This window comes from Frieseomelitta varia, unplaced genomic scaffold (genome assembly GCF_011392965.1).
Source record: "Frieseomelitta varia isolate USP_RPSP 00005682 unplaced genomic scaffold, Fvar_1.2 scaffold_562, whole genome shotgun sequence".
NCBI lineage: Eukaryota > Metazoa > Arthropoda > Insecta > Hymenoptera > Apidae > Frieseomelitta > Frieseomelitta varia.
In genome coordinates, this window is record NW_025110326.1 from 193,577 (window position 1) to 210,873 (window position 17,297).

The 17,297-nt window shown below is 32.3% G+C and overlaps 1 protein-coding gene and 1 long non-coding RNA gene across 7 annotated transcripts; one reads left to right on the top strand and one right to left on the bottom strand.

Annotated features, from left to right (window-relative positions):
• The first annotated feature begins 1,040 nt into the window (after positions 1 to 1,040).
• On the top strand, positions 1,041 to 14,941 carry LOC122533918. Its single transcript, XR_006307798.1, has 3 exons — positions 1,041 to 1,053; positions 4,413 to 4,418; positions 14,766 to 14,941. It is a non-coding gene; the product is annotated as an uncharacterized LOC122533918 (long non-coding RNA).
• On the bottom strand, positions 7,768 to 16,549 carry LOC122533915 (glutamyl aminopeptidase). 6 transcript variants are annotated; one of them, XM_043664069.1, is made up of 17 exons: positions 16,073 to 16,549; positions 14,935 to 15,193; positions 13,092 to 13,506; positions 12,416 to 12,563; positions 12,014 to 12,284; positions 11,588 to 11,758; positions 11,418 to 11,515; positions 11,084 to 11,218; positions 10,705 to 11,003; positions 10,508 to 10,593; positions 10,105 to 10,232; positions 9,837 to 10,040; positions 9,582 to 9,661; positions 9,358 to 9,506; positions 9,025 to 9,157; positions 8,428 to 8,807; positions 7,768 to 8,021 (listed from the first exon to the last, which is right to left on the bottom strand). In XM_043664069.1, exons 2-16 carry the CDS (start codon positions 15,140 to 15,142, stop codon positions 8,432 to 8,434), a joined length of 2,901 nt encoding a protein of 966 aa, XP_043520004.1. In that variant the 5' UTR covers positions 15,143 to 15,193; positions 16,073 to 16,549; the 3' UTR covers positions 7,768 to 8,021; positions 8,428 to 8,431. The 6 variants fall into 6 exon arrangements, with proteins under 6 accessions (XP_043520004.1, XP_043520003.1, XP_043520002.1 ...); XM_043664068.1 differs by lacking the exon at positions 7,768 to 8,021 and having other exon boundaries at positions 8,129 to 8,807; positions 16,161 to 16,548; XM_043664067.1 differs by lacking the exon at positions 7,768 to 8,021 and having other exon boundaries at positions 8,129 to 8,807; positions 16,073 to 16,548.
• Between the last annotated feature and the right edge of the window lie 748 nt (positions 16,550 to 17,297).

Consider the following 17,297-nt stretch of genomic DNA (forward strand, 5'->3'; position numbering starts at 1 on the left):
AAAAAAAATCTCTTGCAGTTGCACGAGTTCCAGCGACGCCAGTTAGATCGGTCGAATACACCGTTGCGCGACGAAGCGTTTTAATTCGGGAATTTATTGCCGGTTTGCCTTGAACATCAAAAGCATATGCATGTATCACAGAATCGCGACAAACCGTGAACTATTTTTTCGGTCCATGCTTCCTTAAGCATCGTGGAATGATAATCTTGGGAATGAACGACGTTTGGATAATTTCTGAATCGTTATTTCGTTTCAATTTTGCAACGATTTCGCGCGATTTTCAACTGAAAGTTAGTTTGATTCACATCTAAATTTTCGAAGTGGATTTTGTTGAACAAATTCGTCGCAGACGAAAGTTTGGAATAAATTTGGCAAATTTAGATAGAATCTTGAAATCAGGTTCTTACGGTGAATGAAGCAATAATTCTTGTAATTAATATTTTCGAACCTCAATTCGAGATGGATTGAGACGAAACGAGTTAATTAATCTTTTATTGAACTTCGCTCTGACTGAAACGTATTTTAGCAAGTATGAAATGAATGTTATGCATAAATTTGGAGAGTGCACGTTCCGAGTGAATCTCGCAAAATGACAGAAATTTACCACAAGTTATTTCGTGTATAAATGAATTTCACAACTTTTCCGTTTCGCCCCAATAGGGATTCACACATTTTCTTTTTTTTTTTAATTTACGTTTGCCGCGCCTTTTGAATTATGCATTATCGTAGTTTCTATTTCGGGATTTGTCGCCGGAGATATTGAAAGCCACGTTTCCATCAGATTATTCCTGCCTTCGTTGCGTTGATATTCGAAAAAAAATGCTGGACAAAAGCTTTCGCAGAGCTTTGTGAGCCGCGCGCGGAATAATAAAGCATCGGAAGGCAAGGACGAATGTTTGTACCTAAAAAAAAGAACGGATGCAAGTGGTACATGAAATAAATCAACGAGGGGAGCTGGCTAATTCGTTTCGAGAAACGAAGAAAAAGAAAAGAAGAAGAAAAGAAAAATGCAGAACAACGCTCTTTCACTTTCTTATAATTTGTAATAAAAATGTATTCCATGGAATTCGAAACAGCAAAGGAAGAATGCGAGCTGAAAAATATTCAAATGCACGAGCGTGGATTAAGTCAAAATTATCTCAGGAATTTCCCCTTTCATTGATGCGACGAAAAAATTGAGAAGAAAAACGAAGAATTCCCGAATTCTTTCGATATAGGCTCGTCCTAATAAATTTTGATAATGTACAATTCTCTTGAATAATTCTACGATTAATAAAATAAATATTAGTGATAACATTGCACAATAAAACTGTTAGTGATCAATATTTGAAAATACATTTTTTTTCTCGCTCAAGTGTATCTAGAATAATTAAACTATTCAATGAGAGAGAAGTCTAACGTAAAAATTTGCTTGTTCACGTTAGCAGAAGTATAATAATAATATAAAATTTTCAAAATAAATAATAATAATATTTGTAAATTTGTATTGTGAACGATGACACTTGTTATTCACACTTGTTATTAAAATAAAATAAATAATCGTATTTATAAATATAGTTGGACAGCTGAAATATTCAACAAGAGAAAAATCTAATGAGAGACTACATAGAAATAACAATGTAATCTAGCCATGTCCGTAAGGTTAGTTCCAGTGGAAATGATCGAAAATAGCCAGGACCGTTGATCAAATCGGAAGACAAGTAGTATGGCTTTCGCCGTATAATATCGGACCAAATTATCTCCGAACTCTGTCCCACTTTTTCTTCTTCCGTGAAAACTCGCCGTTAATTTCAACCATCGGTTTGTTTTGTCAGATCAGACAGCTTGAATGAAGATCGAAATTAATTCCAGACAAACTTCCAAAGGAAGCTTTGAACTACGATCGTGGCTCGGTGGTTTATCAAGTTCTCAGCGATGATTCCTGGCTAATTAATCTGCCAGCATTACCTTTGTCAGATAGAAACGCTATCCTCGATATGGAGATGACGAAATTAAAAGCGACCTTTCGAGAAATTCAATTAAAAAATCAAAAACAATGTAACACATGCTTCTAACAATAAATCCCTCAAATTCATTCGCTGTTATTTTTTTTTTCTTTTTCTGTGAGGATCAAAAAGCTCGTAACTTCGATGTGGAGACAATAAACTTTTTACTTCCATGAAATAATTCTATAATTCCAACAATTTGTACTAATTTTAACGATTGTGATAAATCAATTTTATTATATTATTTATAAATTATATTATAATTATAATATAATATATATAATAATTTATAAATTAACTATAATATAATATATATAATATTTATAAATTATATTAAAATATATAATATAATATATACAATAATTTATAAATTATATTAAAATATAATTATATAATATTTATAAATTATATTAAAATATATAATATAATATATACAATAATTTATAAATTATATTAAAATATATAATTTATAAATATGTATAAAATATATAATTATAAATATACTAAAATATAATTTATAAATTATATTGTACAAAACATATTATATATTTATAAATTCTGATTAATTTATTTCAGTCTAATAATTTTAACCTACATTAATATCGCTTATTAATTTTTATTACCAATTAACTCTGCATTATTTTCGACGAGCGATTAAATTTAACACTCGAGCCTCTTGAAAGCGCAATTTTTTGTACGAAAAAATTTGTTCTCGCATTTTCGAATTACATTTGAAGAGCAACTTGGAAACAGAGTCGTTCAATCCTCATAAAGGAGAAACTTTTCTTGCCTGATATCAGTTTTACTAGTTCTCTTTTCTCTCTCTCTCTCTCGTACTAGCTTGGAGCATAAAACCTTCGTGAAACGAACGTTAAGGAAATCGGTTATACGAGCAAATGATTCGCGGTTAAACTTTAGAAAAGGTCGTCACACGGGGCGAAGAAGAAGCGGAAAAGGATGGAAAGTATTCGAGGGATATTCACCGATTTTTCACTACTTCTCGTCGGACTCGAGGCATCTCCCAACGGAGCGAGAACTGTTCCAAATTCGTGGACGAACCTCACGGCCAGAAATTGAAATCCGCCAAAGTTGTCGACGCGAGAGACCTGAAAATTGCGGGAATCGCAGGTGTAATTTCGAAAAATACCGGCAGACGAAAATTTCGAAAACTGTGGATAAAGAAACAATCTCGGAGGAATTCTCAAACTTGGCAGTTTGATTGAATATATTCTGGACGTGTCGAAATTGAAGATTTATAATCAAAAGTGCAAATCTTGCATTTAAATCGTGATTAAAAATTCAAGATTAAAATTGCGAACGTCTGCAAGGATTTCGAAGAATTTAAATTTGGATATTAAAGAACATTTTTAGGTATGAATTTTTCGACGAAAATCCTAACGTCAAACGTAACTTTCATTGAGTTAAATAATATTTGAAACTTCATAATATTCACAATATATTCTAATATTAATAAAATTCCGAATATCACTCGGAAAAATTGAAAATTCAAGAACATTTAGCTTGTATCGACAGATTACGAACGTAGATATACAATCTTATCTTTCGATAACATCTGATAAACGAACAGAATTTCTACGAAACTTTTCATATGCACTTTATTCGTGTCTTGAAATGAAAAAAACAATGAAAAATTCACGACCACTTGATGTAAGATAAAGCTGTGCGACACAATTATGCGTGAAACATCATTTGCACAGAATTAATTCTGGAGATTTACATAATTTCATCGAGTTTGACAACAGGAATATTTCGGCGATTAAAAACTTCTCGAATTTATTTGATCGTTGTTACGTAGGCTACGAAAAAATATTTTTCAGAAGTTAATTGAAACATTTTTAGTTATCCAAGCAAATTAATTTTTCCAAATCAATCATTTACGAGTTTTTCCTCGTGTCTGTAAAGTATTTATTTTTTTTGGAAACAACATCCACTGTATTTGACAGAAATAAGTTGGATCGAGATCAATTGGACCATGCGACAAATGTTAAAATAATCTACGTACTTTTCTTTTTTTTTTTTTATAAAAAGCGATCAAATTAATTCTTCGTATCAATCGTTCACTAAAGAAGCTGAGAACTGGCAATAAAAATAATTAAAGACCATTTTCGACGATCATCAATGTTCCTCTGACTTCCAAGAAAAACGTGCGGAAGAGGATAATGGAAGATAAGTGATAGATACGGAATGACGTGTCGCGAATAATACGCTTCCATCCAGGGCAGGAAACCAAAATACCACCACGTCACACTCTCGCTTCGACAACGATGAAATTGAGAGTTAACGAATGAAGAAATTAGCGAGATTACTAGGAAACCAGACGAAAGAGAGGCTATAGATTATTTTCTGATAAGAGGACGGCTACTGCTTTCAGACAGATGAGGAAGTGGCTATCTCTTTCGTGGAAAGGTAGAAGTGAACTTGTATCATTCTCTTCTCTTCTTTAACACTAGAACTACCGACGAAAAAGTATAATATTTATAGCATAGAAATTCAAGCGCAAGGTACAAAGAAACGTTAATAACTGAATATAAAGGGTACAAGCTTCTATTAATATATTTTACTAAGAGCCACTCGAGTATAAAATACACTGCTGTGAATATGTGAAATTTCCATAGAAAATTATAGATTAGTCATTTTGACCACTTTGGTAGTTCTAATGTTAAGTATGATTAATATTTGATAGATAAAAATACATCCTTATATATGTAAATTGAATTTTCAATTAAGAAAATAAAATGAAGAATCTGATAGAAAACGATTGAAAATAACAAGAGCATGTATATATATATATATGCTCTTGTTATTTAAGTGATTAAAACATTGAATTTTCAACTATGAAAATAAAATGAAGAATCTGATAGAAGCTCTTGTTATGTTCAATCGTTTTGTCAGATTCTTCATTTTATTTTCATAGTTGAAAATTCAATTTTTTTAATCACTTAGATTGGATTCATTCTGTTGATTTTCATTCCCCTTTATTTTTCTAATGTAATTAGGCAACGAAGAAATTTCTTCGTTTATTTTCGTATAATTACTGTAATGTTGAGAAATTTACCAATATTTACCATCCGATGATTAATTAATTCATGAATGAATTAAAATGATAAGAATGGAAGAAAATTTCGTTCGTTCAAAAAAATCATTTCCTCCATTTTCTTTGCACGCAGAAAATAGAAGATCATTCGTCAAAATGTATTGCTCGACGATTAGTACTCGTTGAATTCATCGATTAGTAATTAAGTGTCGAGAGAAAGATTCGAATTGAAAGCTGTTGTTTCAGTTTTTGCTTCCCGGATGTTCAGGAATAACATTATGCAAATTTGAACTGTTTCGACAAAAATTTAATCGGTCGATCGGCGAACGAAAAAATAGTCCTACGATTAATTGAATATTTTTCCTCGTTATCGGAGCTGAATCTTACTTTGACATTCTGATAAACTTCACCTTCTGTTTTTCGTTCCACCAACTACTTTTACACGAGAACGAGAATATTTGTGTCGCGCAAATAAATATCGATCCAGACAATTCAATTTCCTGTCACTATAGAAATATGTGAATCATTAAGATTCAGAGATAAGCATTTATACAATAAATTGTATTATAATGACATTATAAATTATAATACAGAATATGTGCCTTCTTTATAAAATACATTCAGGTAATTATGCGTATAATTTAAACTTGTTTCTCGTTTAAATGATAGCACAATTCTCTATCAATTATTGAAATATCAGTATTAATTACAGCGTACATTAAAACCTATGTCTATAAATATCTAGCGGAATAAATCTCAGCTAAAATCTATCCCCAATCCACTCTCTATCTTGGCCAATGTCGATTTAGTACTCTAATTAAAGACACGTTCATTCAGCGAATGTATAACTCCGAAAATAGCTTTTTAGATAAACACGAGAGTAATATAGGCTTGAATGATTCCATTGGAATCTCGTGCTATTCTTTCATATAATCCTTTAATTTTCAACTATGTAATTCTTTATATTTCTATACCTTCCAATAAAAAGATAGAATGCTCGTGAATCATAAAAGCTTAAAACTTACCTCGTCTTTCTTTATAAAACTAAACTTCTTTCTTTCGCCTATCGTTTGCAGTTCTATCAGTTCTGAACAACTTTCTGAAAAAATGGAATTTATCATCGGAATCGTCGAACTTCAAAATTCCAAGATCGTTTCCAAGGATTTTCGATGCATTTCGTACCTTTTCAGATAGAACGAGCATTAGATTTAGTTAGTTCTGCGAGCAAACTTTCTCTTCGATTTGTTGATTTCGTTCCGAAAGAGACAACCTGCGTAGCTTACTATCGCGTAATTGAGCTTCGATATTTACGGAGGCTTAATTTCGGTCTCTCTCCGTTTGTACAACGAATCAATTTGTACGGCTCGTTTTGTCAATGATAGATCAATTGACAGATTATCAGATCCCTGCGGTGTTCCGGGAGTCGATGATATGGAAGAACAAATAGCTAGTTGTGTGTGCACGAACAATCACCGGCCGCTCGAGGAATCCAAAGAGGCTTAAATTATTTATTTAACCGTCAATTTTCATGATACGATTGCGCCAAGCGAATTCTAATAGTAATTGATCGAATTCCAATTTCTGAACTTTGTGTATACAGGCTCACGAAAGTATTCGAACTTGTTAACTCGTCGCAAAAATTTTATGTTCACACTATGTTGTATAAAATACCGTGAATTTTGTGAGAGTCGATTGTTATTGTCACTGTTTGGTCACTTTGAAATTAATCTAGAAATTACAAAACATATTATTGCAAATATATATTTAATAAAATATGTATTAAATAAATATATATTTAATAAAATATGTATTAAATAAATATATATTTAATAAAATATGTATTAAATAAATATATGTTTAATAAAATATGTATTAAATATATATATATATATATATATATTAAATAAATATATGTTTAATAAAATATTTAATAAAAATAAATATATATATATTTAATAAAATATTTAATAAAATATGTTATGCAAATAATCACCTTAAGCATATAACATGATCATGATTTCTTCTTTCATAAAACAGTTCTGAAACTGATTTTGTATATATAAAGAATCATTTTAAGCTCCTATTCACTTTTAGTAGTTTTATATATATATATAATAATTATTTAATTATAGGAAGAAAAAGAAGAATCTTTGCAAACTTGATTGATTTGCGTTATAGAAATTAGGTAAATCTCGCATCATCCAAATAACTTCATATCTTCTTCCACACATCTTGCAAACAATCACAGAAAAATTCGAACAGAAAGATCTAATAAAACAAAAAAATCACTCAAAATATAATTCCCCGTTAATTGTATTATTTCTGTATTATATTATATCCTCAATTTCTAACAAAGATTTCAACTAACATTTCATTCTATGCAGCGACTTTAATACTTACCCTTTTCAGTCTGCACTGACGACATTGACAAATATAGAGCGTGCTTGTGTGTCATTCCGTTAACCGTCGAAGAAGACAGACGAAGGTAAAATATGTTCTATAGAGTCACGAGACGTGGAAATACTGCGGCCATACGGGGCGAATTGAAGTTCAGCTAATCTTTGTTGACAACGTTGATCTTGATTGTCCAATAGACGTTGTCGATCCAATTGTCCGATCCGGGAGGGAAAAAACAATTATACTGGTTCAATCCATCCTGTTGATTACCCTTTGATCCGTGGAAAACGGAACGTATCATCGATTTCATTCAACGTGGCGACAAGGAAGTTCGTTTGCTTCACAATGTTTTATTTATTAGAAAAGAATGACAGTAGCTTCTTATAATAAGTGTAAAAATCGTTGTACTGTAGCACACGTGTACAAAGATTTACATTACCCTCGGAGGAAATTCTTCGTACAGTATCAAAATCTTTTATATTGTAAAATTTCGAGAATTCCTCGGGAACAATCGTATTGTATTTTCAGCCTTTTGAGATTGAATCAACTTCAGAAGAAATCCTCAGTGTGTTTATTTGCTTCTTCTATAACATAATTTTTCATAGTATAAAACTTGGAGTTTGCTTAGAGATAAACTTTCAACGAAATTATGATATTTAAGAATCCCTCTAGAAATCGATCGCACTGTTAGTCCCTTCAGCAGAAATTCTTGCATTGATGTTTCTCTTTTACAACATTGTAAATTTTTATATTATAAAACTTTTAAGTTTACCAGAAATAAATTCTTGAAGATTGCGAGAAATAACAATCTTCAATAATTCTTTCAAAAAAAAAAAAATTAAGTGAAAGAAATGAAAAATAAAAGATAAACCTGCATTTTATTCTCCTTTGCGCCTTCGCGATATTACAATTTCCTTTCTATTTCCAAATTCTGTCGATTGAAACAGAATTCTAAATGCTTCTCGCGCGAAATGCAACAATAATAATTACCTGTTCAATTATTTTGTACGTGAGAGTTCAACCAACTTTCCAGGTTGCGGCTATTCTTGGCCAGCCATTTTATGTTATTTGATACTGTTTCTAAAGCTTTGGCGCGGTTCATTGCGCCAGCACCAGCGTCGGGATACTTGGCAAAGAAGCTTTCCATTTCGTTTAATTTCGTCTCGGTGGCGAACGTTTTGGTAATTGATGGGATCAGTGAGCCGAGATACCGATCGTTCAAAGTATATCTGTTTACTAGAAATTCCCAATTGGAACGAACCCAATCCCAAACTAACGGTGTTCCCACAGGATTGGTTGAAATAACGATTAAACACTCTAAGAAGTCCTGGGCGCGCACGTAGTTCTCGTCTGTGGCTGCTGTGATGAACCTGTGGAGAAAATGTGAAAAACAAAAAATAAAATGTAAAACTCTATAGATTGATCCTTTGGATGCTTAAAATTGCCAAATGTCTAAAACATTTCACAGTGAATAAAGAGCATATCGTAAATAAAGAATGCATTCATCTTTAACCACGTTTGTTCAATATATTTTAATATGTTTGCATCTAAATTATTTTCTCTATCTATAAGAATTGAGCAACGTACATGTTTAGAATCCAAGTGGATCGTATCGCAGCGAGGCCGCGCATTAACTTTAGCTTCTCTGTCGAATCAGTCTCGGCTGTGAATTTTTTGAACATGATTCTCCACATTGCTTCATTGCCAGCATGATGCATACCTGAAACAGTAACGATACTTATGTAAATGTATTTCAATTTCAAGTATAGAGTAGAACTCCATTTATTTCAACCTGAATTTCTATTATATAAATGAAAAATTACTAATAGGGGGAATGGACTTTTATTATATGACTCCTAATTTTGAACCAATGATGTTCTACTGTAATCTTTTGTGAAACGCAAACGAATTGTTACTCACCGTAATAATAGACGTGATCACGAATATCAGGATGCGGTCGAACGTCGTTGGGATCTTGGATCCAGTTCTTAAATAATTCTCCAACTTCTTTAAGACATTCCGCGTGCTCCACGAAACAAGCTAATCGCAAGACTGTTGTTCGAAGCCTCCTATAACGTAATGATAAAATTAGAAATACCAAAAAATAATAATTATCTATATCAGAATGAAGAATCTTTACGTACAAAGAAATACGATCATCAGTGTCGCTCACATGCCATCCTACATCATGATACACGTCGTCTACCAAATCTCTCACGTATTTCTGCAGAAATAATTTACTATGTAGTTGTAATTCATTGAAATCATGAATCATACTTCAAAAAATTTGCTATAAAATTAAAAAATTTAAATATAACTTACATAGAGAAAGCTACGTATAACTTAAATATAGAGTTAAAGTAAGACTAGAAGCTTAATTTAAAGTGAAATTAGATTACCTTGAATTTGGACGAGGAAATAGTCGAAGACAGCAAGGTGTCGATGGCTGTTAATTTTGAGGTAGCCACGCTCCATGGAATAGCGTGTTTTTCTTGTTTTAGGTATGTGGTCATATTCATAGCTATTTCATAATCAAGTTCACTAGCGCTAGCTAAACTGAACACATCATCTAGGAGATGTACTCTGTCAGACACTGACAATGTCTAAAAATTCAACAGTTATTTAATTGTTGCCTCGTCAAGAGGACAAGAAGACATGGAAATTTACCTTATGCTGATGTTGAAGAATATTATAAAGAATATTCCACTCGGTTGGCTCGTAATTAACACGATAATATCCAACTTCATCTGCGTTGAACTTGATCCAGTCAACTGGTTCTTCGAATTCAATTACCACTGTAAAATTTGTATTTGTATCAATTCGATTCATTTAATAATGTAAAATTATTAACGAAAAAAAAAAAAAAAATGAAACTCGTAGAATAAAGGAGTATCTAAATCGATCATTAGAAGTACTAGATTTTTATGCATTTATGGAAATATAAAATATAAGTTCTAGATCTCATTACGCTGACACAAAGATATGAATTTGCATAAACAATCTAATACTATAAAAATTATTCTAAAATTATTCTAAAAACTACTGATATTAGATGTGAACTAATATTTACAATCTTTGGCGTCTTTGTCGAACCATACAAGAGTAGGTTTAGATGTATTGTTCGTGATATAAGTGATAGGAATAGTCCACTTGTATCTAAAAACAAATTACATAGTATTAAAATTCCCAGAAATTAATTCAAGTTAGTTGTAAATCTTTTTTTGAATTAATCTTTCTCTATTCTTTTTTTTTATTTTATTATATTACCCGTATTTGGATTTCGAAGGATAAAAATGAGCGTCAGGATTGGCCAAAAATCGTTTCTGCGTCAGCACGTATTTATTCCCAGACTTTTTCACGTTTACAACTGGAAATCCTTTTTGTCTTGTCCACGTGTCCATTATGGCTGTCACGTTCAAATTATCCGGTGATGATTCTTGTAATATTTTGAAAAGGTCAGCAGTCTCTGCGTTATGATACATAAATTTATTTAAATAAGAGGAGATAGCACCGTAGAAGACTTCTGGTTTTATGAAATTCTCCATCATTCTAATTACAGAGCATCCCTTAAAAATAAATTAAAAATGTACATATAAAATATAGAACATAGAAATCTATTAACTTTTTCTATTATCAGTAAAGTTACCTTTTTGTATGATATTTCATCGAATATCGCAGTGATCTGGTCGGGATTGCTAACAGTTTGCACAATAGGATGAGAGCTCAGTTTCGCGTCGATTACGAAAACAGAATGCATTTGTTCGATTAAGAATAGATCCATCTAGAAAATAATTGTACAATTATTATTCGAATCTGCTTTAAATGAAATCAATTTTTTTTTTTTTGAAAATTTTTCTGTTCTGAAAACAGAAGTAAAATACAAATTTTTAATGAAATTTTTTAAATAAAACTTTCAATGAAATGTAATTAGAGAATTTTTAGAGTTATTTCTTGTGAAAAAAAAAGAATTAGTAACTAACCAGTCCCCAATCAGGAAGAATCTCGTCTGCGCTCTTATACTGCATAAAAGAAGCAAAACCTTCGTTCAGCCATAAGTCATTCCACCAAGCCATAGTGACTGAAATAAAGTACAGTAATATAGTACTATTCATTTTTTAGAAAAAACTTTTAAGAAAATAATTTTACACACCTAGATTTCCAAACCACATGTGTGCAAATTCGTGACTGACAACTGTAACGACGTCGTAACCTTTTGCGCTGGAATCAGTTTTCTTATCGTACAATAATCTTGCCTCTCTGTACGTAACCAAGCCCCAGTTCTCCATCGCGCCAGACACAAAATCGGGGATGACCGCCATGTCTGTTGATTTCGAGAATTTCCAAGTTTTTGTAACAATTAATTCATAACTGTTTTCCGGATTCGTCAAACATCGCAATAAATTGTTACTTTTAAGTTACATTTAACGCTGAATTTCTAATCGTGACTTTAACGTCAAGTTCGAAACCTTGCCCTTGCTATTATTTGAACCTTTAGCATTTCTTTTATTCTTAAATCTAGTGAGAAAAAAATTGCGAAATTCAAGCGGACTTGACATTCGACGTTAGCACAACTCACCAAGCTTTGGCAAGGGATAATCAATGCGAAACAGATCAATATAATATTCGATGATTTTCACGCCAATATCAAGAGCAAATGTGGCCTTGTCTTGTTGAGTTCTCGTGGTGTACACACTAACCGGAAATTGCCGGCCATTCAGTCCCTTTGCCATTTGTGTTAAAGGAATAAAATCGCTGACTATGAAGCAGGACAAGTACGTCGACATTGGCACGCTTTTCGCGAATGTCACCGTTGTCAGTCCTGGCGATGGTTGATTTATTTGCGTACACTAAAACGTATAATAAATTATTAACAGACGAAAGATTACTCATTTCCTCGAGAAAATATAAATATCTCAAAGGAAATCAATGGACGTGAACCTAAACCTGGTTTAACGAATTTCATTATTTGTATTGTTACCTCTGCGTTCATGTTGGATAAGGCACCATAGTTATCTCCAATAGGATGAACCAGCTTCACTGTAAACTCTGCTTTGAATGCTGGCTCGTCGAAACAGGGATACGCTCTCCGAGCGTAAGTCGGTTCAAACTTCGAAGTTGCAATATATCTGCAAATAAAAATTCACAAAGTCAATAGAACTATATAAATAATAAAAATCTGAAACAAATTGCATCGTTTTTATCTATAATCTCAATTAATTCCACTGTTACTCAAGTTTTTAATCATTGAAACTATTTATTATAAAATAAATTAATAAATTATATATTATTAATTTGTCAATAAATGTCAATAAAATTTGTCATTAAGTGTTCGAGAAATAGTTTAAAACGATATACTACGAGAAATTAGAAATTATAAGCTTATATAATTAAAGAGATTAATCTTGTATTATTAGAAATTATTATTATTGTTTAGAAATAATAATATTCCTGCGATTCTCAAATTTTTTCACCTCAACATTTACATTCTATAGAAGAAAAAAGCTTCTAAAGTCTAAGAAGAATCTTTGTTCATAAAATTGAAACAAGAAATCAACGCATTCCCCTCCTAATAATTATCTAAAACAAGAACAGTTCAAAATTAAATGAAAGTTAAATGCTAAATTAAAGTAATTTGAGAGATATATAATACTCGCCTGGTTCTGTTTTGCGTGTCTTTATATTTACTCGAGTAAAATCCAACAATTTTGTCAGGCTGCAGCGCGCCGTTAAATTCAAAACTCAAGTTGTATAATCCCGTGTGAAGTTCGTTCTTCGTCGGGACCACGAACATCTCATACTTTGGTATTTGTATCAGATCCAACAGCTCGAACTCAAAGTTCTCTTCGCGGTCGTACGTGTTGAGCGCGGTGGACGTGATGTTCAGGTCCTTTTGATGAAGCGCTATGTAACTCCTTCGATCGAGCACATCGATCAGGATCGTGACTTTACCTTGAAACGTACCCTTCTCGAGATCTGGATGCAAATACACGTCGTAGTGCAGCGGTTTCACTTCCTTTGGCAACCGGAACGACAACTTGAGCACCGATTCCGTGTTCATCGTGGTCAATACTAAAAAAGAAAAAAAAACGAATAAAATTTGCTTCGCTGAAAGGTTCACTGATACTCTTTCGAAATTTTTCGTAACTAGACTGGAGGATTTTTCTGCATTCGTGGAAAGCTTAAAAATATTAAGCACAAGAATGTAAATAATATGCAGAGGTATATACAAAAGTATTCAAAGTATACAGCGAGTTTCTGTCCTATTTCTTTAGTAATACTCATGAGTATTTGAAAATGCACAAAAATCTGCAGTAAACTAATTATTAGTCTCAAATACTAATTACTAGCAGACTGTGAATTCTTTATGCGTTTGTAGGAAAGTCAAAGGCCCACCATGATGTATAAAGTGTTCATAACAAAGTATTGTGATACTTACAATTGGTACATGAAACAATGAGAATACTATAGTATCCTCATTACATAATATCAAGATGAATAGATGAATTCATTTAATTATAGCATAAATTTACTTACGTCATTTTATGAATTCAGTTAAAATTCATAAAAATATCAGAATGCATAAAAATCCGCAGTCTACTGATAAAGATGTTATTCTCCGTTCCATAGGTATTTCGATAAATTATCTATACGACAGTATTAAGTAGAAGATACCAGTGGAACAACGTTGAAATGCACAGTTTTGATAAGAAGCAATCTTTGGAAATATTCTATTGGTGAATGTAAATGAACACTTTATGCCCAGTGCCATTTGTGCAGTTTCAAGACAATAGTCAATGAAATGAGATTATGTAATCCATTTGGTAATTGAGACTGATGTTGGTGATGGATTCCAAAAAGTTGTTGGCGGTGGATAAGGACAGGTTAAATGCCGGTGAACGTGATCTACTGACTCACTGATGCTACTTACAATGGCTAAAACAACCAACAGAAGGAAACAAAATTCATGTGAAAGCAAAGTCACTTTAGAAATATTGTAAAAGTATTGTACACACGCGAAGAAACTTAGAGACTTTTAGTCAAGAAAAATGTATAAGAAATGATATATTATAGTTAGACTCTGTGGCTGCTTCTGCAATTTTATTTACCTTCTTTTTTTTTATGAGGATAGTTCAAAAACTGGGATTCAAATAGAAAATTGTAAATATATTTTTACGTATTCTTGCGTTCTTAAATTCCCCATAATTTCGCATAAAAATCCATAGTTCAATTACAGTAATCGGACTTGAAGTATAGATAACGCACGATCGTTAAAAAAAAAAAAGAAAGAGAAAAACAGGATCAAAATACATCCGCCACGATTCCAAAAGAATCGACAGACAAATTTAATTCAGTTAAATAATGTTACGACGCTGTCATATTTGTTTCGGTATTATACTAGAAACGTAGAGAGAATGTTGAATTTCCCGCGCCATAGTCACGAGGATCTGTCTACAAGCGAGAATCAACAATACACAAAAAAAAGAAAACTTAACTCACAGGAATGATAGTTGGCGGCCTCGACTTTCTGATCGATTAGTACCAACAGCGTGGCCAAGCATGTACAGATTATGCTCAAAATGAAACAGATGCTGCAGGTGAAGCAAAGAAGGCCAGTTCCTGGTTGTACTCGTGTTTTACTCGTGGGGAACGCTTCAGCACGGTAACCAGCGCCCCCAGAGCTACGTTTCGACACCTTTGTCGCCATTCAGCGCGCATGCGACGCGGAGGACTCGATCTAATTGAATTTGAATTTCACCTGAAACATCTCGAGTCTGTCATTTCTTTTTTTTTTTTTTGCAATGTAGCAAGAAGGTGTCGTAAAAACAATTTGTATTGTATTTATTGTGCATATATTGAACGTCAAAAGTGCATTCTTTAAAGAGATACGAAAGACAAAAATTTACGCGGGAGTTTTGAAATTTGGAATTCTAGGGCGACGAAATTTGAGAAAGAGAAAAGTGTTTACTGATGTCAATGTATTGTTTGTCGTCATTGTAAAATGATTATTTCTATAAATTTTGTTAGGATTTAATGTCTTTTTTTTCTATTTTTACCGATAGATTGGATATAAATCTTTCAGCGCCTATGAGAAATATTATTTTTAATTAATAATGGAATCATTTTTTAAATGGTTTTACGAACTATTCGAAATTATATCAGTAGTTTAGTTTAATTAATAATTAATTGCTATTAAAATCCAATTCACAATGTAACATTGAACACAATAAAGATGAATCGTTTGTTCATTCAATTTTCATTTCCCCGTTTTATTGAAATGTTTCATTTCAATTTTATTCGATCCCATCTCATTTAAAACCAATTTCAGAACATATTTCTTTACTTTTCACAAATAATTAATATTCCCTTTATAATCTCAAATCTACTCTAATGCTCACCAAAATATTACGACTGTGCAATTTAATTCTGACTTTAATTTCAATTCTTATTTCAATGAATTGTTCAATCTCATTTTAATGAAGCTTCATTGAAATCTTATTTAAAATCAACTTCACAATGTATTTCTCTACATCAACAAACTATTAACACTTTCCTTCAGATTTCCCATTAACATTTATCAAATCGTATTTCGACACTCTGAAACGATGACGATTGATGCAAACATCGAAGTACGTACAATGAACACGATCGATCAGTTGATACTGCGAAACTGATAAACCAGGCCAGAACACTGGGACACACGTGTTTAAAGGAAACACACTGATGATCAAACGCCTCCACAACACTGACGCGACTAATTGTAAATCGACAATACTGTTATGAACGAATTCACCACATTCATTGAATTAATTCTCTCTGTCTCTATTCTCCTTCTATGTTCTACAAGTACATAATCCGTGAGATTGAATAATGATCGGCCCGGTTAGGTTAAACGAACAACGATACAACGCTTCGAGATCGAAATCGCTTCCATCGATGTCGATCGATCACCTTGCAAAAGTGATCTTCGCTTTTATAGAGTTCAATTTCTTCCTTAATCAGAGAGATTAATCTTTGTTTTGCTCTGCGAAAGTTATCGTTGAAGATTCGATAAGCTAGACAGTTTGTATCGATAAAGAATTCACATGCACGTCGTTCATGGTAAGGCTTCGTGGTTCACGTGATCTATAAAGTAAAAATATTATTATTTATAGATAGTATATAGATATCGAAGTGCACACGAGAAAATGGACAAGCGGAGTTGTTGAGAACTCGATGCAGATTAAATGAGACGACATAGAGAGAAGTTTACTGCGTGGAATTTATTATATACCGTGTCCCTCTTGTAGCTCGTGTCCTTCGAATTCAGTTTTAATACTGGTTTAAGCGTACTATTCTATGGAGAATTCGTCACGCTTTCGTTTGTGCGATTGGTATTCACAGGACGTGTTTGCCTCGTTGAATATATAATACGTATACAAGATAGAACTTGCAACAGAGAAATGGAAGTGCAGAGAATAGGAAAAAGTTTCGAGTAAAATAAAGGACACATAAGTTTTAATTTATATACATATTTTATGATAAACCGCTCGAAGAATGCCACTCTGATAGGTCTAGTATAAATGTAAACTTTCCAAGTTATTTCTATGTGATGTCTTATTCATTCTTCTTACAGTTATTCGCGATATTCGATGAACGTTTCTTTTATTACAAATTCTTCATCTAAACTTCCAATGTTACTTTCATTCAATTTTACTCATTATTCAAGGAAATCTTTCAATTTAAAAGAATTGAAATCTCTTAATATCGTTCTCTTACTACTTTTTGAAAATTTCTTCTCTCATTTTTCTAAGAGATATGACCGTCGTATGTAATTTGGATCTTCAAGTATGATTAATTAGAATTTCAATAAAACAAAAAAA

What these genes read in the sequence shown, in the direction of transcription:
- LOC122533915 (XM_043664069.1), bottom strand. Translation starts at nt 15,142, where the DNA reads ATGGCGACAAAGGTGTCGAAACGTAGCTCTGGGGGCGCTGGTTACCGT. An exon ending in ATGAAATATCATACAAAAAG is followed by an intron (nt 11,004 to 11,083) that starts GTAACTTTACTG and finishes TTTATTTTTAAG; the next exon opens with GGATGCTCTGTAATTAGAAT. An exon ending in CGACAAAGACGCCAAAGATT is followed by an intron (nt 10,233 to 10,507) that starts GTAAATATTAGT and finishes CAAATTTTACAG; the next exon opens with TGGTAATTGAATTCGAAGAA.